This window comes from Lissotriton vulgaris, chromosome 9, assembly GCF_964263255.1.
Source record: "Lissotriton vulgaris chromosome 9, aLisVul1.2, whole genome shotgun sequence".
NCBI classification, from domain to species: domain Eukaryota; kingdom Metazoa; phylum Chordata; class Amphibia; order Caudata; family Salamandridae; genus Lissotriton; species Lissotriton vulgaris.
The window spans coordinates 1,177,383,354-1,177,410,972 of record NC_141697.1 but is presented as its reverse complement, the minus strand read 5'-3'; the positions used below and the strand labels follow the sequence as shown (position 1 = coordinate 1,177,410,972).

Below are 27,619 nucleotides of genomic sequence, written 5' to 3'. Positions count from 1 at the left end.
TGCGGTATTTGTAGGGATATAAAGGCGCTTATACCTGGACTGAGACTACCGCCAGTTAGCGCTAAGGCGGTCCTTAAAGTTTGGGAAAGAGGAAGGTTTTTAGGACCAGATGTAGGTAAAATAGATTTACCGATTTTTAATTACCGAATTTTACCGATTCGGTAATTAAAAATTGGAAAAACTAAGGGGTGGATATGTAGGTATTCCAGATGTGCTGGAATACCGACTCGGAAGAATTCGGTTTTTACCGATTCGGTAAATATCGAATCGGTAATGCCCATTCATTCCTATGGGCTTTGAAACCCATAGGAATGAATCGGCATTACTGAATCGGTATTTACCGAATCGGTAAATACCGATTTTCACAAGGGTGCAGGGGGTGTCACTTTGACACCCTCTGGCACCCCTAAAACAGGCTCGGGTGCCATGTGGCAGGCATACATGCCCTAAGGGCAGGTCTGCCTGTCACATGGCATAGGTGTGCATGCACACATGTGCATGCACACCGGAATCGGTATTTTACCATCAAATTGGATTTGATGGTAAAATACTGATTCGGTAAGGCCTCTGGGACTCTGAAGAGTCCCACCTACATGTGGGTGCCACAGAATCGGTACAATTACCGATTTTTTATTTTACCGATTCGGTAATTTTACCGATTCTGTAAAATAATGGCCCCTACATACCTGTCACCCATTTACCGATCGGTAACGGCCAAAATCGGCCGTTACCGCTCAGTAAATGGCCTCAAATGCCAACCTACATCTGGCCCTTAGTTCTTTTCGAAACAGGAGGTAGTTAGTGGTAAGTCTTAGGTCTTGAGGGAGCTCATTCCATTTCTTTGCTGCCAGGTAAGAGAATGAGCGACCCCGGTCCTTGTTTTATATATGCGTTTAGTTCTGGCGAGGGCAGACTGGAGTGAGCGCAGATTTCTTGTGGGGACGTAAAATTCAATCTTCCCCTGGAGAATCGTAGGACCTGTCTTATGGAGGGCCTTGTGGGCATGACCAAGCAGTTTGAAGACCGCTCTCTGGCGCATCGGCAGACAGTGCAGTTTTTTCAGGCACTCCGAGGCAGAGTCGAACTTGCCTTTATTGCAGATAAGTTTAGCCGCCAAATTCTGTAGTACTTGTAAGCGTGAGAACAGATACTCGTTCATGCCTACAAACAGCGCGTTGCCATAGTCCAGACGGCTAACTAGCAATGCTTGAGTGACGGAACGTCTGCAATCCTGGAGTATCCAGGGAAATAGTCTGGCAAGAAGCTTCAAAATGGAGAAGCCTTTGCTACAGAGGGATCGCACATGATCTTTCATGGACAATGCGTCATCCATAATGACGCCCAGATTCCTTGCGTGTTTTTTTCGGGATGGGGGCCATACCAAGCGAGGGTGGCCACCACGTCACATCCAACACACGTTTGGTGTTGCCAAACAGGAGGATCTCGGATTTTCCGGCGTTCAGTTTCAGGCAATGCTTGTGCATCCACTGGGCCATATCCGAAAGACAATTATGCAGTCTGGATTTAATAATAGCTGGTGTTTCATCCAGGGCCACCAACAGCTGTGTGTCATCTGCATAGGAGCAGATGCCAATGCCCCACTTCCATCCAATTTCGGCAAGAGATGACATATAGACATTGAAGAGGGTGGGGCTTAATGAGGCTCCCTGAGGGACTCCACAGCTGATTGGGCTAGATTTAGAATGGAATTGTCCCATGTGTACTGCCTGTGTACGGTTGCTCAGAAAGGAGTGCAACCAGCTTAATGCGGTGGAGCGGACTCCTTTGCTGTAAAGGATGTTCAGCAGGCAATCATGGGAAACCGTATCAAACGCCGCTGACAGGTCGAGCAGTATCAGAGCCACTGCCCCACCTTGGTCGGTGGAAGCTCTGATACTGTCCGTCACTGCCAGCAGCGTTGCCTCCATGCTGTTATTGGCCCACAATCCCGTCTGGGAGGGATCCAGGAGGAGGTTGTTTCCAGGTACCTAGTCAGCTGTCAATTGACCAGCTTCTCGAGGACTTTGGAGAGGTAAGGAAGCTGGGAAATGGGACGATAATTTTCGGGGTTAAGAATGTCTGATCCAGCTATTTTCAAAAGGGGGATCACGGAGGCATGCTTCCAAGCATCCGGAAAGGTTGCAGTTCTCAAAGATTTATTGAAGAGCTGTGTAATCAGGGGACCAAGTGTAGGGGCAATTTTTGAGAACACAAAATGAGGACAGGGATCCGATGAGAGCCAGATTTTACTGTGCTCATGGCTATCAGTACCTCGTCCACTGTGAATGGCTCAAAGCCATCCAAGGTGGGTGTGATGTCTGAATCTGGTGAGGCAGTCGCAAGTCTTGCTGAGGTCACTGTGATGGAGGGATTTACTGTGTCCCTTGTGTTAATGGAGTGTTGGGAAGTGAAAGTGGAGTAGATTTTCCTAATCTTTTCAGTAAAGAAGGTGCTAATTCGTTCACAAGCCTCAGCTGAGGGAGTAAGTGTTTGGGAGGTTCTTAATGGTTTGCTGAGCTCCTTCACTATTCTGAAAAGTTCTTTAGCAGAGTTGCAATTTTTGAGGATGTGTTGGGAAAAATAATTTCTTTTAACATTTTTTATAGTACGATTGTACAGTTTTCGTTTGAGCACATAGCTTAACTTGGATGCACTGTCTTTGGACTGCCTCCATAGATGTTCTAGTTTTTGACACTCCCTTTTAAGATTTTTTAGTTGAGGGGTGAACCATTTTTCCGTGTGAGATCGTTTCCTAGATGTCCGTTTGGGGGCTAGATTATCTAGTGTTTGAAGTATTCCAGAGTCTAATGTTGGTACATCTGAGCATACAGTGGCATCATCCAGGAACTCGATATTGGCTTCCTGGAAGTGAGTATTAAAGTTTGACTCATCAACTAATCTCCATGCTCGGTTTGAAATCTGGTGAGCCGCCCTCGGTTTTGATAGTTTAAAGGGTAGATTTAATGTGAAAGTTATGAGAGAATGGTCCGACCAGAGCAATGGCAGGACCTCACAGATTTTAGTGGCTTCAATGTTGGTGAAAAGTAGATCTAGTGTGTGGTGGCTATGTGGGTAGGGCCAACTATACACTGTTTAAGATTGAGGATCTCCATATCCCCCTCCAGTTGGGAGACTGCTGGAGCGTCCTTTTTCTCGTAATGGATATTGAAGTCACCAACTACTAGATAGTTTTTATGTTTCAAGCAAAGTGGCAGAAGTTGGGTGAGCAGTTTGGCACCTAGATTAACTTGTTGTCCTGGGGGGTTATATATTACTGCTCCGGCTAGGACGGTGAAACCATCGCGAAGTATTTGGAAAGGTAAGGTTTGATGTTCCTTGTAACCGATTGCTGGCTCCGGTTGCTGGCTGCGGGAGGCAGGTCAAATGGTCTCTGAAATTAACAGCGACCCCCCCTCCCCTGCTTCCAGATCTGTCTTGGTTGATAATGTTATAGTCGATAGGGAGCGCATTGGCTAGGTCTGGGGCATTACTATCTGTCAGCCACATTTATAACAAACAATGGGATTTTGCTCAAGGATTGTGCTTTTGTTGGTTTGGTGTGAATATGTGTAGTATTTTTTGAGAAATTAGTATATAAAAATAAATCTTGAACCTTGGCCGGAAGACATTCCATTTTATTCATATCTGAACCATTAATACACAGACCCTCCATTGATTCGTAAATCCACAGAGGAATGAAAATTCCATTTCAAAACATAAAGGTACCCCATTTCACTAAGAGTATTTTCTTTTTTCGTTCACTGCAAATGCACAAATCCAGCTCTGGGGTCACAAATGTGCTGCCTTCTGATTGGCTAAGCATAATATGAACATTTCTGCAGTTGCAAACATTACCCCACAGAGTGCGCTAAGCACCATGTTGGGAAGAATACAAAGAAATAGGGCATACGGGGCAGAGTGAAGTTACTCTGACCCAGACCCTAGTGGTGTCCCTCCCCCCAAAAAAAACTTTTGTCACAGGATTCATGGATGCTGAACCTTCCTTGGGTTCTGCCAATAACAAATATAAAAATGTAGAACTTAAAGTACTAATGCAATGTTTGAGCAACAGCCACATGTGGGGGATTAGATGCATACACTGAGGTGGGATCAGGGCATGGTCCAACACGGCTAAAGGCTGTGCTCAATGGGGGAGTTGGCTGAATATGGTAAAAAATACAGAACTTCACTGAAAAACAAAGATAGAAGTGACATTATAGTTCTGTATAGTAAGAAGATCTTCCATGATGTTTAAAAACAACCCAGACATTCACTGAAAAAACATAGGTTAAAGTGACATTATAGTTAGTTATGGTAGCAAGATCTTAGCTTACAATAACAAAATCTATAGAAATTAACTAAAGAAAAGGATGAAGTGATGTTATAGTTTGGTGCTAAAATAAGGTAAAAATTAATGTTTAAAAACTTTTTAAAAAACACTGAAATTCAATAGTTATAGTTTACTGAGGTAACTATAACTTGCTCCCAGGCCCTAGCATTGGGGGGTGGTGGTGGTGGGGGGGGGCGTTTGAGTTGTTACACCCCACCTAATAAATGTGTCATTTATTATATACTTGGGTGCAAAAGCTTTCAGTCGGGTATGGTAAGATGTCTGTTCAACACACACACACACATTCATCTCTGTTTTGAAGGTCTTATAACATGGTTATTTTACAGAATATTCTACCCCTCACAATCCACACTCTTTTCCCTTTCCACTTACCTCTAAGCCCCCTTATGCGCTTCTTCCCACTTAATGATTAGTATGATATGTCAGAGTGATTGTCGGAAAACTTGAAGCTCACCCCCCCCAAATCTTTCATGACATCCCCCATGACATCTCAAATGACATTCTGATGACACAGTCCTATAGACTTTGTGGACTTGCAGTAATTCAACACGCTAAACCTGTGAAAAAATGTCTATTTATCTTAATGGGATTTCCCTATAGACACTTCACTTAATCCACAATTGTAAATGAGGAGATTGACAGGTGTATGTATACTGTTGAAATGCATATTGAAGGCATTTACTATTGAAGCACACATTGAAGGCATTGGGCCTTTTGTCAGGCCCTATGGGGAACACATCCATGGTTATGTAGAATATTATTCAACAGTCTTCAATGCCTCAAAGAGGCGCAAGGGCTGCTGGGGGAGTGACGCGAGGCCGGACCTGCGCTCGTGGTGACGCCGGGCTGTGAGAGGGCTGGGTGCCGCTGCAATGCATTTCGCCGCTAGACTGCTGTGCCCGAGTTGGCGTGGACGCGAGCGATCCCACATTAGCCGCTAGATTTGGAAGATATGACCTCGGATCCTGGTTGCGGCCGATGTGTAGAGGACCCGACTGGCGCTGGGAGAGCCCGCGGCGTGAAGGGCTGCAGGTAGGCCCGGGCACACCGCTAGTGAAACGCTGTGGGGTGCGGGAGCGGGAAGAGGTCTGCTCTCCGGCCCGCGTGCCCACTGCCAGAAGGTAAGTTGTGAGAGACTATCCTGTTGCCGCCTGCTCCCGCGCTGACCAGTGGGCGCTGGATCGCGACTGTCTGTCACCGGTCAAGTGTGGCATATTAGCTCACACAGCGCATTGGGAGCATAATGTAGTAAGTGACCAAGCAACACCACTGTAAGTGACACTATTAAAGTATAGAAAACAGGACGACATCCATAGCCTGCCAGTCAGGTACTGACAGGGAGTGCGTCTTGGAATGGAACGGAATGTACCAACTTACATTTTAGGTAATTACAACACATCTCATACCCCATAACGGAACAGCAACCGAGGTATCTGCACGAGATGTAGAATTTTAGTCTCCCAGAAAAGTTAGAATATTCAGAGTGGACCAATATGAAGAACTAAGGCTTTGTCTTATCTGCACCCTTACATGTCCCTTTCCAATACATTTAGGTCTGTGAGTACATCTAGAATACCAATCCTGATATTTCCTGTACCTTCCTGCTTCTGTCCCTTGTCCTCTATCTCCTCCTCCTTCCCCTTAAGCCTTAATGGACCCATAATGGTGCCTGGTTCACTTCCTTTTTCTGATTCACATAGATATGACCTCGTCATGCCGGATGGCATCATTAGGTTCGACCAAATCATTTCCTCAAAAACTTTTCTCTCATTAGCCCTACTCTTGCCATACAATAGTATAATCTCTTGGATCGTCGGATTTCCTCTCTTGAACATTGCAATCCCTCTAGAACGGAACAGAGTTGTATTTTGATGAGATGTAGCCAAACTAATTAGTTCCTCACTCATCTGAGGTAGACCAATCAGGACCTCATTTCCCAACACCAATGCTTGAGAGGCTCCTTTCATCCTTAACATTTCTGGACAACTCACAATTACTGAACTAACAGTCACCTTTCCTACAACCTTTATTTCCACTCCATTAGAGTGGTAGTCAAACAGGGATTTTGTGCTTCTAGCCTCCCCTTCCGTTGCTTCCCAGGGTCCCACTGCTGATTTCTCCCCTAGGGTGGTTGGTACCTCAAGTGCTAATATGCAGTCTTCCCTGCTCTCTGTAGTCTTAATACTACTGGAACAACTCCAGCACTGTCCCGAATATCTCCCTACCATGGTTCGCTCTGCAGGCCACCCGTAATGTATTCTGACTTTGTTTACCATTAAGTTGCAACTTGAATATCCACCATAGGTCACAGTCACAATACCTCCTCTCATGATCTCTTGTATTGCCATTTTCCTCGCACTGTACACATTCTTCCCTTTGAAGATTAGTTTGTTTCTGTTCTCCTTAAATTCCTTCTCCTGCTCTCCTGGATCAAGAATTTTCTCTTCTTCCTCTTCTACACCTTGGCTAAGGGTGACCCCTATTCCTTTAGTGTTTATATCCTTAATTATTTCAGTGTTCCTTTCTGTATCTAGGTGGCCCAGAGAAGGAACATTCATTAACTTACACTTGCTTTCCTCACAGCCTAGTCCCTTTTTGCTAGTGCTCCCTTCCGTTTTTGTTACTATGGGCACAACTCCTTTAGAAATCCCTGCAGGTTCTATCCCCTGCTGCCTTACATACTTTTTTTGAACTACCTTTCTGGTCTTCCTTCCCCCAAATGATTTCTCCTTGCCAATACTTCTTTGCTCTTCTTCCACCTCTTCCTCACTCACCCTTCCACCTACAGTTATAACTGGCTCTTCCACTGTTGGGTCTAATCTCATCCATAAGTCTTTTTGTTGTGCCCATCCAAGTAAGTTTAAACCGTCTGTGGCCACATAGACCTTTCCCAAAGTACTTCTACCCTTGAAGGATATTCTCCCTGTGAACATACCTTCTAACGGTATTCTTTCATTATTGTAACCCATCGGGCATGCATCTGGTTTTTCCAACTTTATACCTCTTTTCTTCGACTTCTCCTCGTATGTCATAACATTGATGAAAGTGAATTGCGAACAAGAATCTGTATACACTTCTATCGCATCACCATTTAGATTAATCACGCATTTTGGTAATTCTATCTTCTTGACAGAGTCTGCATCTTTGCTGGTTATGCATAACACATACCCTCTTTCACATACACCACTATTGCTTACTAGATTCACAGATTTTTTTGGACTATCTTTGCAAGCTCTCTCAAAATGCCCTTTCCTGTTCCAATTTCTGCAGGTAGCAGTTCTTGCCAAGCATCTGATACTGTTCGCTAAATGTCTTGTACTGCCACATCTAAAACATTTAAGTCTGTTTTCCTCCTTGTATCTCTCTTCAATTTGTTCCTTATTTGATTCACTTCCTTTTATACTCTTTACCGCGTACACTTCTCTGTAATTCTCCTTATTATCACCAATTTCATTTACTTTGCTCCCCTCATGTATATTCATTTCTTTCACACATTCCGCTGTATGTTCCACACTCTTGGCTATATCTATGGAATTCCTCAAGTCTGGATTACCTACCAACAGCTTCTCCTGGATTTTCTTATTGTTGGTGCACCTCACCAACTGGTCTCTTATGAGTGACTCTGTTAAATCATTCAATTCACATGTGTTTGCCAACCCTCTCAGGTATGCTATATAGTTCCCTACCTTCTCATTTTTCCCTTGTACTCTTCCATAAAACTTGGATTTCTAACACTACATTTATCTTGTCAGCATATTGCAATTCTAGTTTCCTTAAACTTTGTTCATAGGTATCCACGTCTTCTCCTTCCCCTCCTTCCAAATCCGGTAAGCTGTCAAAAACTTTCCTTCCCTCAGTTCCAAGATTTATTAGGAGTATATTCTTCTTTCTTATAGCTGCAAACCCACTTGCACCTATAGCAACCACATAGGATTCAAAACCCTTCCTCCAATCCTTACATGGCAGCCTGGTTCTCCCTCCTCTGTTAGGAAGGGTGGCGGTTGGCTCATGCTAACTGCTGCCATGCTCCTGAAGATTTACAGAGATGGGACTCTCTCTCTTCTAGACGTACTGCTACTGCACAGGTGCACCCTTATTCCTATGTCCCTAGGTGTGCTAATTCACTCTGCACTAGTTTACCACTATTATGCCTTCCCTAGTTCTATCCCAGGAGGGTGCTAGTCCACTACATTTCAGAAAGTTACTCCACACTGTACCTTGCCTTCCATAACTCCCTTTTAACTGGCTATATTTCACTTGTGCGCTATATTTTATCACCTTTCACCACTGCACAGTTGCCCCTATGCACGATGTTTGATTTACTCCACTTAAAATCTTCTCACCTACCACTTCTGTCACACCCTCCTAATGGGATACTTCTTATTCACTACCCATTCCCTACTTATTTACGCTCTCTGTATATTTCTTGTACCACATATCCTTTTCCCTGCGTTTACATGACGTTGTACTTCAACTCCCTTAACTGTTTACCTCTAAGACTAGACAATTTCCTCACAATTTCCTTCTGTAGCACTAAATACCTCACACCACTTTGAGAGTACACTCTATTCTCCCACAGTCTCTTTGTGTTGAATCGACGATTCCCTCCTAAAGTCTGCTTTATTCCTCCAGCTTGCTCCCTACTTGCTGTTTCTGTGGAATCTGACGTTACTGTCCAGAGTCAGCTTCCCTTCGTCGATGCTGCCGCTGCTTTGGACCTACTTCCTCACACGTGATTCTCTCCTTCCCTCAGGGCCGCTCCGTCGCTGCTCCTCACAAGCTAGTCATGTTCCACTCCAATTCGCACCCCAAAGCTTGTTCCTTCACCCCAGTGTACAGCTCACAGACGTCTGCTGCACGATCGTCGACTTGCTCCCTTCACGCCGTCACCTTTCAGGTACGTCTTCTTTCCGTCACCGTCCGTCACATGCGCTGATTAAACTTCCTCACAGCTGGCCTCTCTGCCCCCTTCACATCAAACTGCCTCCTTCCTTCATTTACCGCTAGGCTACGCAGTGACTCACCTCTCTCCGTCCCTTCAGTGGCACTGCTGCTCCAATTGCGGTTTCCTTATTTATATCCCCTCAGCGCTTCCCTCAGTTCTCTCCTGTGGAGCTCCAGCGTACTGCCACAGAATCTCCCTTTCCGAGTGCTAGTATCGTTCACTCTATTCCGTTCCACGCTACGAGAACATCCCTGTTCTCCTTAGAACTCCTCTCACCAGACGATGTGCCGCTTCACTTCGCTTCACCCGCCCGTCACAGCTTGCTCCAATTCCCCAAAGCTCCGTCCACGACAGGATTTCTACCTCTCAACAGACTGCGCCACCGCTCGCTCCTGTCACAGCAATGCGCCACTCACTGAACGATGTCCCTCATCAACATCGCACCGTCGGCTCCCCGCTGCTTGCTCCGGTCACTACCTTGGCTCTTTTCTCCACAAGCAGAGCTGCTTCACAGTTGTACTTCTCTGTGCACCGGGCGTACAGTAAGTATCCTTATTTCCCTCTGTCACAGCTCGTCACTTTCTGCAGATTGTCTCCTCACAGCTGTTCGCAATCACCAGCTCGCCAATCTGCCTCTATTGTCCTCAACCTCCTTTCACTGTTGTCACTCGTTCCTTAGGTCTTCACGTACCTTCTCTCTTCCTCAGCCAGCTTAGTTATTCTTTTCTTTTAAGGCATTACACTTCTTCTTTACTTCTAGCCTTTATCTTCACTCCTTACACGCAACGTTCCGGTTACTCACTCAGCGCTGGATTTCTTTTACTTTGCTTTACTCTTGTCAACTCTGGCCTTTACTGGTCCTTGGCAACACAAGGAGGGGATGTCGTCATTGGCCTCCTCCCAACAGTCGTCGCCAGTGTAGTAAGTGACCAAGCAACACCACTGTGACACTTTATTAAAGTATAGAAAACAGGACGACATCCATAGCCTGCCAGTCAGGTACTGACAGAGAGTGCGTCTTGGAATGTTGATAGCACATGGGTCAGCCCAAATGGGGCAGGGAAACATAGGGGGGAACGGAATGTACCAACTTACATTTTAGGTAATTACAACACATAACGAAGGTGCTGTCTCCTCACCCTTCAACAACGAGTACAACTGCAAATACATCGACCAGTGTTTTATTAGATGACAGTATAGAGGTTATAGGTGAAGTTGCCAGAGGTGTTCCCGTCAAGGAACCTCTCCATCTGTATCACATCAAGGAACCTCTTTGGTCGAAGGTTACACTATTGTTAGTTGGAATATAGCCGGATTGCAAGCAAGTCCGATGAGTTAGGATGGAAGGAGTTTATCATTTCATTTGATATATTATGTTTGCAGGAAACCTGGAGTACTGTAAATGTTTATTTTGACGGGTTTACTGCATATAATTTGCCTCCAATACCTTCCTCCTCTGGAAGAGCAAAGGGGGGACTGCTAATTTTATTTAAAAATAACCTACCGGTGAAAGTTAAAAGAAGTACCAACATAGGACATCATTCATAGTTACTCTGGTTGCATCATAGGGATGAACAGGATGTGTTGTTGATAAATTTCTATAATAATATATTTGATTCTACCCGTCATAGCGTAGTTTTAGAATTGAAACTGGAATTAGATAAAATGGCTATTAGGGAAAGTATCTATTTGAATATTGTTTGGCTTGGTGATTTTAATGTTAATATTTGCACCTTGTCGATGACAAAAGTGTGTGGGTGTCAAAACGAAGAGGGTAATGATTATTTATATTTTCCTCATACTACCTATGGCAATACCCTGAATGCAGTACTGACAGAATTTGATTTGGATATTCTGCAATGTGCAAAGGATGGGAGTGGACAGGAGATTCCAACTTTTACAGGAAGGTCTGCACACAGTTATATTGACCATGTTATAGTCTCTGCTAACATTACAAACCTATGTTCTATCCCGCAGGTTGTTGATTTGTCAATGAGTGACCATAATTCAATTATAATGTGCATGTATATATGGGGCGTAAAACAGTTGAACCATTTACTGTTATGAATAACATCATTCCGTCATGCCCCAATGGTACAAGAATAAAATGGAGAGGCACCAACTCCTGTGAAATGTAAAAAAAAAATCGTACAGCCGTGTGGCAATGAAATAGATGACAGCTTATTAGTTGGGACCGAACCATTTAAGATCTTGTCCAATTTCCTTAAGATCAATGCATGTATCACTAAACTATTTACCGGGACATCATCCAGGAAACAAATACAGGCCAGGGGCTGGTTTGATCACTCCTGTGCTATCTCTCTGAACCGCCTGAAAATAGCACTCTCGAATAAACCAAGGGATAGTACATCAGTCCACGCGCTCAGAGTAGAATATAATCTTAATCTAAAATGAAGGAAGAAGGAGCTCCAACAAGAGGCATGGGACAACATTGCACTCACTGCTGAAACCTCAAATAATAAGCTTTTCTGGGATACAGTGAATTCTAAATTACTTAAAATTGAATCTGTCCCAGAACTTTTAACTCATGTGAGCTGTGAGGAATGGGTGGCCTATTTCTCCAGTATTTTTAATCCCAGCTGTACATCCTCTGTAGATTTAAATATTCAACACTATTGGCCTATTATCCCGCTGGATATTACTCTGGATTAAGTCCTGATAGGTATAGAAAATAGTAAAGGGGGGAAAGCACCAGGTGCTGATGGTGTACCCATTGATGTTTACAAATCCATACCGGAATTGTGGGGACCCATACTTACTAGAGTTTTTAATGCTGCTGTAACCGAGGGTTGTCCATCCTCATGGGGGGAATCTGTTATTATTCCCATCTACAAAAAAGGTGACAAATCTGAAGCAAAAAAATACCGTCCGATCTCTTTACTCGACTCCTCAGTAAAAATTATGAGCAGAGTCTTATTGTTAAGATTGGAGGAATGGGTTGGGGATAATGATATTATGGCACAGGTACAATATGGTTGTAGAAAAGGGTTAGGTACGTTGGAACAGTGTATTAATTTGGGGCTTTTAATTGGAAAATATACTAAAGCCAAACAGGGTCGGCTTTTTTATGTTTCATGGATTTAAGTAGTGCATTTGATTTGGTAGATCATGGAGTTTTATGGCCTGTTTTACTTAATCTCGGGGCCCCAAAACCTATTATTTATTTCCTGGCCAGGTTGTACGAAAATCTATCAACCAAATTTTGCTATGGCCAGAAGCGTGAATGTACCCCCAATTTTAATGTAAAACGCGGTATCCGAAAGGGCTGTGTTCTAGCCCCATTCCTTTTTACCTTGCTTATTAATGAAGTTGATACTACACTTAAGATGATACAGGCAGACTCCCCAATAGTGGAGGGCAAGGAAGTACCAGTCCTGCTCTACGCGGACGATGCCGTGATTTTATCCAGAACACCGGTAGGCCTCCAGAGGTTAATAGATGGGTTTGCAGCTTTCATTAATAAGAGGAAGATGCTGATAAACAAAACAAAAACCTTTACAATGGTATGCGGCCCGAAATTTAAATGCCAGAAACCTTTCTTTATTGGAGAAACAAAATTCAAAATGTGGATAACTTTTGTTATTTGGGTATTTCCTTTTCTTCAGATGGAAAATGGAATTATGAAACATCCCAGGTTCGGGCTAAACTGAGGAAGAGCATATACGGTGTTTTTAAATTTGCTACCAATCTGGGGGACCGCTGTATTAAAGATATGATTGAGATTTATAAAGCGAGATGTACATCTGTTGCACTTTATAGGGCTGGGCTTTGGGGATACGAATCTTGTCATGATATACAGGTGGAAGAGAACTCCTTTTTAAAGAAGCTTTTATGCCTTCCGGCCTCAGCCTCCTCCGAACGTATCCATTGTGAGGTCGGTCTTAACTATCTGAGGGATTTAATAGCCTTGAGACCGCTCCAGCTATGGAGATGGTTATGGCTAAAAGAGGAGACTATTTTTACCAAGTCCATTATAAACGATTGTCTACATCTGGAAAATTACTTGAAGATACCTTGGCTTCATTATTTACCTAAAACTCACGGGGACATTTTCGATAAATCTATTTTGGGAATGTATAATGAAACTTCAGCTATTGTCCCATAAGAATGTACGCAGGAGGGAAACAGCAAGGAAACAAACCACATACCAGTTTTACCACCTATACATAGATACGGTGGGTGTTCAAGCCTATCTTTCATTCGTCACTAAATCTTCCCATTGTTATGTACTAACAAGATTGAGGTTAGGTCTTGTGCATCATCTGGTTGCGTTTCCTACGATGAATCAGTATCCTGTTTCCCCTTGTCCCTGTGATGGGTTTACAAAACAGAGCACGTTGCACTTTTTGTTTTTATGTGACCTGTTTCTGTCTTTTATCTCTTTATCTCAAACCCTTGTTTAAGAAGTATGAAACTAATACCATTAATGCTGCTATGACCCTACTTTTTGCACTCAAAGAACCTGATATCTGTTTTTATACTGCCACATTTATTCTAAGTGCAATTAAGACTAGAAAGAGTATGGTGTTCTAACGCAAATTTTATTCCCATTAGGTCTGGGGAAGTCCTATCGATCATGTACCTTGCACTTTAGATTTTGTACTTTTTAAGCCCATGTGATTCGATCCTTCGTTACTATACCTATGCTATGCTGCTATGAGTCTATTGTTTATATCTGGAGTTATGTTATAATTTATGCACTTTAAACTGCACTTCGCGAAGCCCGGTGTTCCACTAAACTCTAACTATGTAAAGCTTATATGTGTTTACTGTTTACATTAAGAGAACTGATGCAATGTACGACGCATAATGGAAATTAGTAATCATATGCCTTTTTAACATCTATGTCAATTTTTATCAATTTCTTTTAAAACTGTTGTGTTTTATACTGTACTTTTATGGGTGTATGTCCCAAACTAATAAAGCTTGTTTTGAATTGAATTGAATGCCTCACTGTCTTCAGAGACGGTCTAGAAATAAAAATCCAAACCTTATAAACATTCTTCCTGCATAGAATTTGTTTACACTACTTTAATACAACCATTTAAAAGGGCAAGTTCCTAGATATGCACTGGTGGATAATCTGTTCTCAACAGAAGCTTTGCCTTTCTTTGAGATTTTTTGGAACAGGCTTTGGCTATAAACCTTGACCTGCTTTCCAACATAACTCTGCAATTCACATCAGATGCTCTCAGTCTTTGCCTTTTTTTAACATGGAGTAATACTTGTGCCAAAAACTTTAGTGATTTATAAACTGTGCACCTCACACCTTTCAACATGTAGAATCACGATTGCCTCCTGTGCTTATTCTATTTCCATGCTATTTCCCCACATGTGTACACTCAGTAACTCCATACTTAAAATGACTATCACATCATCAGTGGCGAAGTCTTCAGTGATGTCCTCAATGATGACAGTTGAGGTGTCATCACTGATATCATAATTGATGTAATGTAACATGTCAAGAGTGATGTAAAATATGAGGTGATAAATAGTGCTTGGGAAGGGTGCAAATTATACTTAGCTCAGGAAACTATAACTGGAAATTTTCATTTGGTTTTTTTTTTAAACATCCGAGCGTATCTTATTTCAACACCTCACTAAACATCACTTTAACCTTTTATTGTTTTAGTAAATTTCTAGTTTTTTAAATGTAATCTAAGAACTTATCACCGTACCTAACTGTAACATCACTTTAACCTTTATCAATTTTAGTGATTTTCTGAGGATTTTTTCGTCAATTATGGGAATATCTTATTATCATACATAACTACAAGGTCACGTTAACCTCAGTTTTTTCAGCGATGAAAAAATATATAATACATATTTTTCAAAGTGTTAGTAATTATGAAGATGATTCCTGTAGTGGTTGATGACAGTTTTTCTGACTTGCGTCCTAATACATGTCAATATTGAAACACCTGAATCAGTTAAAAAATCAGTATGCTAACCTTATGCTCAACGCTCCATTCATGTTGCAAAACCGAAATAGTGATGTTTTAGCATCAGTTTCAGAGTAGAAACATCTATTGTAGCATACACCACTGTTTTAAATGCAACACCTGATGTGCTGTGATGGAAGCAATTAATGTCATTAAAGCTACACTGCCATTTGTCCCACACAAAGTTATTTCCTTTAATTTGGGTATCATGTTATGTGCTTAACTTTTTCAGTAGCTCTGCTTGCTGAAGAACAGAATATTTGCATGTTGCTGATGATATTGAACCGGAATCCCACACCCGATCTGATTCATCCCTATATTCAGATAACCAGCATAGAAACCCAGAGCTGAATTCAGAAAATGGAACATTAATAGTGAACGGCCAATTCTCCTTACTTATTTACATGCCCCTTGTGCCACCTGTACGTCACTTTTTCCCATATTAAAAAAGACGCACCAAAGTACCTAAATCTTTCAGACAGGGTTCTGACAATTGTATACCTCTGCAGTTGGAAGAATGAGCTGGAAGGTCCCTAATCTTATCTCTCTACTACCAACCCCCACCCTGACACATGCACACACAGTCATGCACATTAATTGTACCCTGTAAATACAGAATGGCTGCAGGTTTTCTACCACCATGTTGACCGCAGGTGATGTCCGGTAGCAGCACTTTTTTTCTGCATACTCCACCAGAGCTTGCTTAGCAGCCTCTTCAGACATGACTGGAATGCTAGAAATATCAAAACATATAAAACATAGAGTCTTTATTAGAGATTTTGTAGGTGTTTATAAAAATTCAGGGTATTTACCTATAATGCATCTTGGAAGATGTCTCTGATTGAAGAAGTAATGCTCCCCCCATCTACCTTTAGAGTAGATTAGGCATTCTCATCAAGTTTATTGATTTGTCTCGGATGTTACTTTTTACGTTTTACTGATTAAGGGCACATTGAAGCAAACACGAGGAAATTATGAGTGTTCACCACAGCTCATGGGGGTAATTATCTTACTCTATCTTACCATCTCTCCCACTGTGGGCAGCCATATTCAAGGCAATATTTTTGGTATCTGCTGGCATTCAAAGTACGTTTTCAAAAGCAGAGACCTTATTTAGAGATTGTTAGGAGAAGGTGCACAACTCAAGGAAAGTTAAACAAAAAAGCGTTCCTTAACAGCTGTTAGCACCAAACCAGCTTTGAAATAAACACACAGGGCCCGATTCACTTACTACCATTTTGGTATTCACAGAAGGCACTTACTCATTTTGGTATTCACAGAAGGCACTTACTCATCAATGAGTCAATGCAATGGTAGTAAGTTTAGGATTTTGTCTTAAGTTAGTTCTGTGAATTGGGCCCAAAAATTATTGAGTTCTGCCTTTCATGTTCGAACACTTGGATCTGATTTAAAAAGTATTTTGGATACATAAAAGAGTACTACAGGAGTTCTCTGTTACATAGTTTTACATGACTTTGTGATTCGGCCTGAAACCTCCAACTTCCTAATAGTAAAAGTGCAAAGAAGGCACAGACCTTTCTTTATGTACCAAATGTATGTGAATGTTCCTTGAAGTTTAGATGTTTTGGGACCAGCTCACAAAGGCACCAAGAGTACACACTGGTACGTGCTCTGAAGTGCTTTTACGAACCAACACCTGAATCACTTATTCTCTGCTTGACTTTAGGAGCCCAATTTAACTTTATTAATAGTTAAGGCTCCATTCTAAAATGCCTAGTGTTTTTTACATCACATTATTAATGTACATTGTATCTATGTACAAGTGTTCCCCTTTTACATAGAGGGAGCTACATAGCTAATGAACCTCTAGATTGGTGCCATTACATCAATATGACCACTATGTCCACTGCAACTGCATTTTTCCAGGCACATATATGTAAATTAAAGCATTTATTTAAATTTAATTGCAATTATAAAAGGGTTAGGTTTATGGCTATGTATTCAAATTACTTTGATTAACTAGAGTGAATTTCTTGGTGTTTAATTAAATGTAAATTAATCATAGCTTATGGTAAAAGCTAATAATAAAAATACATTATTTTAATTTCACTTAATGAAAAAATAGTGATAGTATTGGTGGTAGGATAACCTGTTCAAATTAATATGATTTCTTTTAATTTGGGTAAAATAAAATAATTATTTAATTCAATTCAATTCAATTCAATAATCTTTATTTCGTTGCAGTTGCATCATAAAAGATATACAAAACACATAATATATATACAAAATACATCATGTACGTGGCCACATTATCGTCAACAGTGTACAAAAGTGTGCAATTCAAAAAGTGCTAGTGCTTTACCAAATACTATCCCTGAGCCTTCACAGCTAGATCACGGGAGTGGGCTTGAAACACACATCAATAAATATAATTAAAAAAAGTTTAAAATATTTACACAGTTAAAAAAGGATTAAATTGGGTTATAACAGCCAGTCATTTAAAATGGCAGTGACAGTTTTTGTCTAATGAATTTTACTGCCAGGAGGAATCTACTGATACCAAACACTATTACTTGACTAGTGTCCGTAATTAATATTCTTCCAGCTTCCTTATGCGAAGTTATTCCAATGTTACGGCACAATGGCACTATCCATTTTTTCCTAGTTTCCACATAACTTGGACAGAAAAACAAAATATGAAAAGTGTCTTCTCTTGCATTATTTGTGCATAGGGTACATTTATCACTACTAACGTTCCCCCATTTTGACTCTGTTTCTCGCGTTCTTAGTATACCGTACCTATACTTTAAGTACAAGGTTTTCGCTAATGGTGGCTGAATCTCATCAAGAAACATTTCAAACTGGGCTACATTTTTCACCAATAAAATTTTTTCGGTTAAAGGGCCATGTGCTCGAACATATACAGCATCATGACTCACAAAGGCCCAAAAAGAAAGTTTAACTATTTTCTTTGAGGACACATTCAATGATTCCGGCTGACTCCAAAAATGGGATAAACCCAATTTTGTTAACCAGCTTTTAACGTGTTTAAACCAAGGGATCTTGTTACTCGTGTCCAGTTTCAAAACTTCAACCAATCCGTTTTTATATTCAGTTAGCTCTGGGGTGATCCACAACCTGACCCATAACAATAATGGTCTTAATATTGCATGCAGGTCAGTACGCCGTATGTTCATGTCAAGGAGTAGGGGTAATAGTGGAGTGTTACTGGGAACCTTTAGTAATCCCCTTGAAAACTTGTTCTCCAAGATTTCGAAAGCCTTTTTACATACGGGTCCCCAAAGTTCAGCCCCATACAGAACCGCTGACTGAACCTTGCATTTAAAGAGTTCTAACGCTGGGGTGACTGATTTGTTTGCACAGTTATTATGCCTTTTCAATATTGGTAGACAATTTTGTTTAAACACAATTTTGGATTTTTCTAATTGGGGTCTCCAACTTAAGGATGAATCTAATAACACGCCCAAATAAGTGAAACTTAGTTCATAATCGAGTTTTTCTCCATTCAGTGTTAAGTTTTTCCTAAAACCTTTATGAGGGTTAAGTGCCATATATTTAGTCTTTTTTACATTAATTTCTAACCCTTTTGTGATACAATACTGCTGGAACCTATCTAATAAAATCTGTAGGCCCCGGGGAGTTTGAGAAATGAGAATCGTGTCATCCGCGAAGAGGAGGGACGGAACTCGTTCCCCCCCCAAGCGAGGAGAATCATTGTCACAATTCTCCATATAAACTGCAATATGGTTTACATAGAGGGAGAAAAGTGTAGGTGCCAGCACGCACCCTTGGCGTACTCCCCTTTTAATAGGGATTGCATCTGTAAGTTCGCCGTTAGGGCCCCATCTTACCCTGGCATAATTATTCTGGTGTAACCTAGTCACTAATTTCAATAGTTCATCTGGGAACCCCTGATTTTTCAGTGATTTCCACAATAATTCGCGGGGGATAAGGTCAAAAGCTGCTCGTAGATCTACAAAGGCAACATATAGATTACCTCTGCGGATGATGACATATTTCCAATACAAGCAGCATAGCCTTAGTACCTGGTCGATGGTCCCAGTCCTTTCCCTAAACCCTGCCTGATACTTAGATAAAATCAGGTTTTCCTCCAACCACGTATTTACGCGGTTCAGGATATGTCTGGCATAAATTTTTTGCGTTATGTCTAAAAGACTAATGGGGCGATAGTTCGCTGGATCCCCTCTATCCCCCTTTTTAAAAATGGTGATAATTTCAGCCCCATCCCATGTATCAGGGATTTGGTCACCCGCTGCGATGACATTAAACAAATGATTTAGATAAGGTACCCAGATCTCCATGTTGTGTTTATAAAGATCACCAGGGATCTTATCCAGACCCGGGGCCTTCCCTTGCTTCATAGAAGCAATTGCTGTTTCGGTCTCTTGTATATCAAAGATTACCAATGGGTTTTCAACATCCTCTATCTGGGTTACTATTTCATTTGGGTTTGCCGTAAGCTTTTCCTCTGTAATTTGGGCTGCATATAATGTTGTAAAATGATCAACCCATATAGCTTCATTTAGGAAAACCTCCCTTGAGCCTTTGTCTGGCTTATTCCCTTTGGCTACTAACTCCCAGAACTGCCTGTGATCTTTAACTTTTGCAGCTGATAACATACTAGACCACAGTTCCTCGTCCCAGGATGATTTTGCGGTGGCTATTGTTTTATTGTAAATTTTCCTTTTTGCTTTAAGTTCTACAGAGCTTTTAGTTTTTACCGCATTGATCAAGTCGGTCTTGGCTACTCGGCATTCCTTGTTAAACCAGGGTTTGCCTACAGGTTTTGTATTCGCCGACCTGTTACCTTTCCTAGGTTTTTTAGTAATAAGATCAAACAGTTTTTTACAAAAAGATTTGTGTAGTCCAATAAATTCGCCAGGTTTACATTCATCCATATTATAGGACTCAAATGAGTTCACAAATGTGGAATAAATGTTGGCCAACAAGTCTTTTCTCTCAAGAATGTACGCCCATTTAACGGCCCTTCGATTATTACTTATTACAACATTGTCACAGGTTAATGGTGCTTCAAGGCTATGCATACCCTCAGTGACAACAGGTTCTATCAGGATACTTGACAGAAAACTCATTTCCAACGGGAAGTGATCGCTCTCAAAACGTTCTCTAACCTTTAAATCATTTGTATATGGCCACAGATTAAAAGAAACAGAAACATAATCTATCTTGCTACTACAATTCCCTCTACTAAAGGTAAATGCTCTCGGGGAGTCTGATGGCATGCGCCCATTACAAGCTCTTAGACCGTAACCTGTAAACAGCCCTGAAATCTGGAGGGCTAATATGGTTCCTGGAACAGTTCCATTATTCAGGGCTGGTATCCCATTAGCAACGTCCTCATCCTCATACAGTTTAACCATCCCCACAATCGGCTCAAAATTGCAATTTAGGTCACCACATAAAATAATACTTTCAGCATGGTCTAAGGTGTCCATAAACTTTTCCAATTTCTCTATACATGGAGATTCCCTATTAGCGGGACAAGGCCTATTGTACACATTTATGAGATTGATTACCCTCTTTTCACTTGTAATTAGTTTCAATCCAAGTATGTCTAAGGAATCGGAGTTTGACATTTTTACCGCCACATCAATAGTTATACTGATCCATATTACCAACCCTCCCGAGGCTCGCCCTCTTACTGAAGGGACGGCCGCCACTTGGTAGGTTCTATATCCTATTCTATGGACCTGATCCGTGGCCCAGGTTTCCTGTAGCACACAGATGTCAAATGAATTAATATAACTATTCCAGTCAGGGTCACACATTTTTGTACCAACACCAGCGATGTTCCAAGAAACTAAATTTAACAATGAGGGTTTCTCTTTTGAGCAAGGTGTACTAGATTTAACAGTGGGAAGTATATTATTAACAGTAGTGGTATGGATGTTTGAGTGCCTATCCACAGATAACCCACTGTTAACACTATCTCCTCCCTTTGGATCACGCAAACTTATGCGTATTTCATGGTCATACCCTGCCATATTAATGTTATTACAAAATTTTTCACTACCAGTCTCCTGGTGGTTAAGTGGTGTATTCGCCTCCCCATTCTCCTTAGGAGGTACAACATTGGGTATGGGGGTTGCATTATTTAAAGAAGAAAATTCCTCTGAACTAATGGTCATTGTTGATACCTGTAGTCAATCAACTGACTCGAGGCAGTCAAATTGATTGTAGGAGAGGAAGTTATAGGGATGGTGGATTTGACCTAACCAGCCTCCTCTTTGGTGTCTCCTTCCACGGTGTCTTACCGTGGTCCACCCATCTGTTCTAGTATGAAAGTGACCGGGTGGGTAAAAATGCGTTAATTTAAATGGATGTATGGTGGTGGCTGGGTCTGGATTAGGATACTTCCAATTACAGATATAATTGACTATTCTTGGATTATCAAAATTGACAACTATGCTATCCCCTTGTATATCTTTCGTCATATGGCCCACCCAAGATACTAGCCTAATACTCAATATGTTGCCCCTCAGGCCAGGGGGCAACGGCCTATTGGTATTTAGCCATTGGGTCACCCTTTTCCAGAGGTAAGATGTGCTTTCCAGCTCCTGCTCACCTAGCTCGGGAACACCAGTCAAGATAGCCACAAATGGGCAAACCTCCGGAGGAAGGTTAAGTACATCCTTGACCTGGTCTTTACTAGGCCTATTTACTTTTAATATCCCCTTACTGCCTATTGTATCCGGTGTACTATGCTTTTGCAGTTGGTGATTGGGTACATCACAAGGTGTAGTAGGGTCGGCCACATTTGGTTTAGGTACTACTTTTTCCTTTTGCGCAAGTATAGCATCTAAGGTTTTTACAGGAACAGCTGTTGTCAATGTTGATTGCGGGTTAAAACAGGACTTGCTCAATTGGATATCTATTCTCTCCTTAATATCCCTCTCTATGCGTTTTAAGGATACCTCTATTTTACTCAGTCTCTCCTCTAATGGGTGGAGCATATGTCGTAGTGCTTCAAGTATAGCAATAGAAGCAGAATCCCCCCCTTCTACATCAATCCTGATTACATTCTTGTTTGTGTCAGCAGCCCCTCCCAAACTATTGTTAGGAGACACAGGATGCTTAGGACCCTTCTTTCTCTTACCACTAGTGTTATTTACAGGCCCTTGTGTAATCTTTGGAATAGCCCCAGCGTTCATCCCTTTCTGCTTCCTGGTATTATATACTTTAACTTGCTCAGCAGATACCGGCGCTGCACGAACATTGGGTAAATTATTAGGTGATTGTAAAATAGAATCGGAGACAGTTAGAGTACTATTCTCTGTGACATTCAATATATCGTTATTAATAATTGTATCCACATTGGTTCCATTACTTTGAGGACCATTAGACTTTCCTACTGTTTCAATTCCAACTTTAGCAATAGGTGTTTGAGCATGTGCCAATGGCCCAAGAGAAGATCTTCTCGCAATATCCAATTCCTGCGAAACCCTCCTTTCCATGACATGTATGCTTTCATCCACCTCACAGTTTAATCTTTTAATGAATTGGTCCATAGCACCCGTAAAAGCAACAGTGTCACTCTTCCCTTTGATTTCCTTGGGCGGCATACCAATAGTAGTGGGGTTCGTATTAGCAAGAACAGGCTAAAAACTAATTAAATTCGGACAGTACTCACGAAATAAAGTGCAGCATGAACAAGGGGGTTGGCCCGCCCGACCACTGCTGTCCACTGAGGGCCACAGAGGGCCCGCCCTTTGCCCGGGCTTAGCCCGGCGCGAGCCCGCGCGCGTCCCGCGTCGCGGATGGAGCCTTCTCCCTTTGAAGCGCCTCCGGGCGCGCTGGCAGGCGGAAGTGGGCGGAAGTGCTGGCCGAGCACTCTGGGAGCTGTAGTCTCCCCGCGGCGTCCACAGGCTTTACTGGACTGCTGCGGCGGGAGAGAACTGCAGCGTGAGCACCCCAGAGGCGGCGAGGCAACAAGCTGGTAAGTGCCTCCTGCTCCGTCCGTTTTTCGGAAATGACCCCGCTCCTCCGATGGAGCCTTCTCCCTTTGAAGCGCCTCCGGGCGCGCTGGCAGGCGGAAGTGGGCGGAAGTGCTGGCCGAGCACTCTGGGAGCTGTAGTCTCCCCGCGGCGTCCACAGGCTTTACTGGACTGCTGCGGCGGGAGAGAACTGCAGCGTGAGCACCCCAGAGGCGGCGAGGCAACAAGCTGGTAAGTGCCTCCTGCTCCGTCCGTTACTGAGTGATAGGGGTTAATTATTATATAAATTGCATTAAATGTGAATTAAATAATAAAATTGTGGGGTGGGATTCAATATGGGATGGGTTATGTTTACTTTGTTTTTAATATAGATAAAACAAATAAAAAAATTAAACATAATTTAAATTAAATTAAATTAAAAGCTAAATCAAAAATACTTTCATAGGGGTCTGGGTTATGGTTGTTGATGAAAATAAATATAATTGTTTAAAATGTGGTAAATAAATGCAAGGGTTTGACATTTAATTAATGTAATCCCACATAGAGAAATACACTTTTAGGTTAATGGCTGACATAATTAGGGTTCGCATGAGGTTCCATTTACATGTATTTCATTATTGCAAAATTAGATTATTTTGCTTAATTTACATTTGAATTTTTTTTATTCAATTTTTATGTCAGTACCCTAAACTTATCAGGTGATAGGTTTAGGGTACTGACTAATATTAGATATATCTAATTTAATATATTAAAATAATCCAATTGAATATCAGTGGATTCATATAATTTATTGTACAATAATTGTGCATTAAGGCACTGGATTCATTGATTTTATAGATTCATTCAATTTAATTTAAAATACATTAAATGAAATGAATTACTTATAAACATTTAGAGGGCAGTGAGGATTGGCATTATCAGTTACAATCACTAAATTAATAAAAATGTGAATTTGTTAATTATTAAGTTAATATAGAGGTCGGGGTACCTCAACAGAAGTGGACATTGCAGTAGTAACATATAGTCATCTTTCTTTCTGCCTTGAAATGCCTGGGCTTAGAAAGAACTAGAGATAAGTTACATGGCAGGCCCAGCTGGTTACAATGACCCCACCTCAGACCCTCCCCGGATATTGTTCTCTCCCCACTTAAATTTTTCTTTGAACAGGTCAATCCAGCAGGTTTCTTGTGTGGTCCGGGATTTACTCCTCTACTTAAGGATCATGCATGGGATATGGGCACAAGAGTAGCCCATTTCTCAGTGACTTACTTCTATTGCACAGCAGGGAGTATATCTGCTCATGGACACCTCAGCATCAGATTCACCCATCCCGCTGAACACACAGGCCCCCTTGTACCCATTTTTTACCTGCATTGAGCAGGTGATAAATAGAACCATTAAGTCCCAGGGAATTTGCAGAGTTCCCTTCAGTAAAATCTAGGGGCCAGATTTATCAAGGTTTTGTGTCACCCTTGCACGCGCGCAACGGTTTGCAAGGGCGACGCAATCCCTAAGTGAAATGTATCAATACACTAAAGGCCACCTTGTGGGGCTCTACATGACTTGATAAATCTAGTGTAATACAAGGCAGCGCAAACAATGAATTCCTTGCACTGAATTATTTATCTGTTTTGTCTTAAAAAATATGAAAAATGTTACAAAAAATGTTTCTCTATTTCAAATTATGAAAATGAAAATAAATGGAAAACTAAAGAATAACATGCTTTATTGAATATCTTTATTCATGTTGCATCCTCTGTGAATTGATTAGATTCAGTCTATGTTTTAAAAAATAAATAGGTCAGTTTAGAGGCTCTAATTCTTAGTTTTTGTCTTTTCACTCCCCCCTCTAGACCTAAAATTAAATTTTGGGATTTTGGGAGTACCCTTGTTTAAATTACATCAGCCTCTTGAACAAACATTTATTATTGAGGAACCCTTTGATTTTACAGAAAATACTTAAATTTCAGTAGCATTGGCAAATATTGTTGTTAGGCAACACGTGCTTTGTGCAACAGAGTTGAGAAACGTGCACAGCAATCTGAACAGTGAAAAAGGATCAGAAAAAAACGATTTTCTAAATCTTTGGCAATAGCCTTATTTAGGTTGGGGGTTGGGAGAGAAAGGGTACATTTCACTGTGGAAGAAAATCAATGTATGTTCCGAGAATCAGATACATATTTCTTCTGCTTTAAGCTCACTATTATTTCCTTCAAAAATGAACTAACGAATACGAAAACAGAAAATCATTAACTCTGCAGAGTTCGTAGGTTTCTTTTTTTAATTACAATTGAAGAATCTTTCCAACTCGTTACCAGAAAACTGCAATAAAAATCTCAGGAAATATGCAGAGGCCACATTACAAATGCCTTCTGTTCTGCAGGTCATGCGTCGATCAGCAACCGCATGGCAAAGCCAATAGTTCTGGCCATTTTGTAAATGAAAATGCTCTTTATTGATGGACGAGTTTGCGTGCGGTTTAATGGAGTGGTTGTGGGCAAATGTGGAAATGAACTCTGATTATGGATCAGGACCTTAACCTCTGGTCCCAACTATCATGCCATAACCTGAAGCCTCGCGCTGCACCATCTGCCAACTTCACCTGAAGATGATGCTGCAGAAAGGTGTGTCCAATGAATGTTGATGGAAGTAAAAATCAAGATGCAACAGCCTTTTAATGATAAAATATTCTGCTAAAAGTGTGAAGTTAAACTTGTTTACTTCTCTTAAACAGGCTTTGCTCACATCTGAAGTAAAAAAGGTACTCCTAAGTGAGGTATGGCCTGCTTCATAAAATTGGGTGCTTCTCAGCAGTGAAAAGAAGTCCTACAACTAGAACCAAGTAAACTGCCCGTTTCGTGGGCAGCTTAGGCCATTTTGAGGTCGAAGCCTGTTTGTTGAAGACATTTTGGGTACATTAAGAAAAATTCCCTGGGAATTCATTTCACCCGTTGCTTATCATTGGCTTTGTGGTTTGTAACTCACATTTTCTGGCTTTCTATCTGCTGCCTTATTTGTTTTAGGCTGTCCATTGTGAGTTTGTCCCTCCCAAGGAGTAAAGCCTTTGCTCACTACCTCTGTTTGTATTCTTCCATGAGTGCTCCTATCTGTAAACAGGTCAGTAAATATTGTTATTATCTTGTCACATTTGCTGCACATTCAAAGACAGAGGTCAAATATCAGGCTCTGTCTCCTGAGGAAGCCTGGTGTTTCCTTTACTTACTCTGACTTCAAAGTGAGAAGATTTTATGTGACAATCTTGCTGGATAAGGGGGAGTAGTGAAGGTTTTTTTCCTAGCACACAGCAACATTTAAATAAACTGCAAGTATTTCAGAATTTGGAAAGTATAAATGAAGCACATTTTTTGTATGCCTGTCCGGCATGTTTAATTTAACCAGCGGAATTGGAGGAATTTGCTAATTCCACTGGAGTAATTAATCTGCAGTAAACAAGGGGGCAGATTTACAAGCCCCATGCGCCACATTTAAACCGCTGTTGCGTCACTTTTGTGATGCAGTGGCAGCGTAAACCATGGGTCACATTACGCCTTATTTACAACGTGACGCATCTAGGGAGATGCGTCACTTTGTACAGCCCTGCGCCTCATGAAACCTTGGTTAGGTTTCCTGTGGGCGCTCTGGAGCAGTGTGGGCGTTCCATCGCAGGAACGCCTCGTAAAAGTGACGCAGTGAAATCTACAAGATTTCACTGAGTCACTTTTACGTCCATGCTACGCCAAAACCCTGCACCTGCTTGAAGCAGGCGTAAAAGAGTGATGCAGCTGTTAGGGTGGCCCCAAGCATTGCTGGAGCCGCGTAGCTCTTGCAACACGACTCCAGCAATGCACCGCACTTACACCACAGGATGCGCCACGGTGCGCCGCATTGTAAATGCGAAGCATTCGAGGTGGCGCAGGGAGGGAATTGTGTGTCGCATTTTTTCAGGTGCTTCCCTGCTGATTTGCAGAGATGCACCAGAACTCGTAAATCTGCCCCAAAGTTTCTAAAGAAGGCTGGAAGAGAGAACAGTCCCTCTATTTTTAATTAAAATCACTACAGATTAAAGTATAATGTGAGGTCGTTTTAAAACATGGAGGGACTACTTTTTGAAACCCCTGCAGTGCATACATATCAGTACCTTTACATACTCTGCAGTAATTACTGCAGAGTGTGTACGGTTGCCAAGGGGTATGCACTGCACTGGGCCCTTGCATAGATTTACATACATTTCTAAAGTTTAAAAACCACTGCATATTACTTTGCAGTGTGTACCCCTCTTCACACTTACATATTCTGCAATGACTACTGCAGAGTATGTAAGGGCACTCAGGGGTATGAACTGCAGTGATTTTTAAACAGGGGTCAACGAGAGACCAGTCCCCCAGTGTTTAAAAGCCATTGC

At 41.6% G+C, this 27,619-nt stretch overlaps 1 protein-coding gene across 3 annotated transcripts in view; it reads right to left on the bottom strand.

Annotated features, from left to right (window-relative positions):
- Positions 1 to 27,619, bottom strand: part of LOC147692969 (protein SSUH2 homolog) — a 459,976-nt gene that overhangs the window by 424,207 nt on the left and 8,150 nt on the right. For all 3 annotated transcript variants that reach the window (XM_086939216.1, XM_086939217.1, XM_086939218.1), the window contains exon 4: positions 15,863 to 15,992. In XM_086939216.1, coding sequence (XP_086795342.1) covers positions 15,863 to 15,992 — 130 coding nt within the window. The remainder of the gene's footprint in view (positions 1 to 15,862; positions 15,993 to 27,619) is intronic.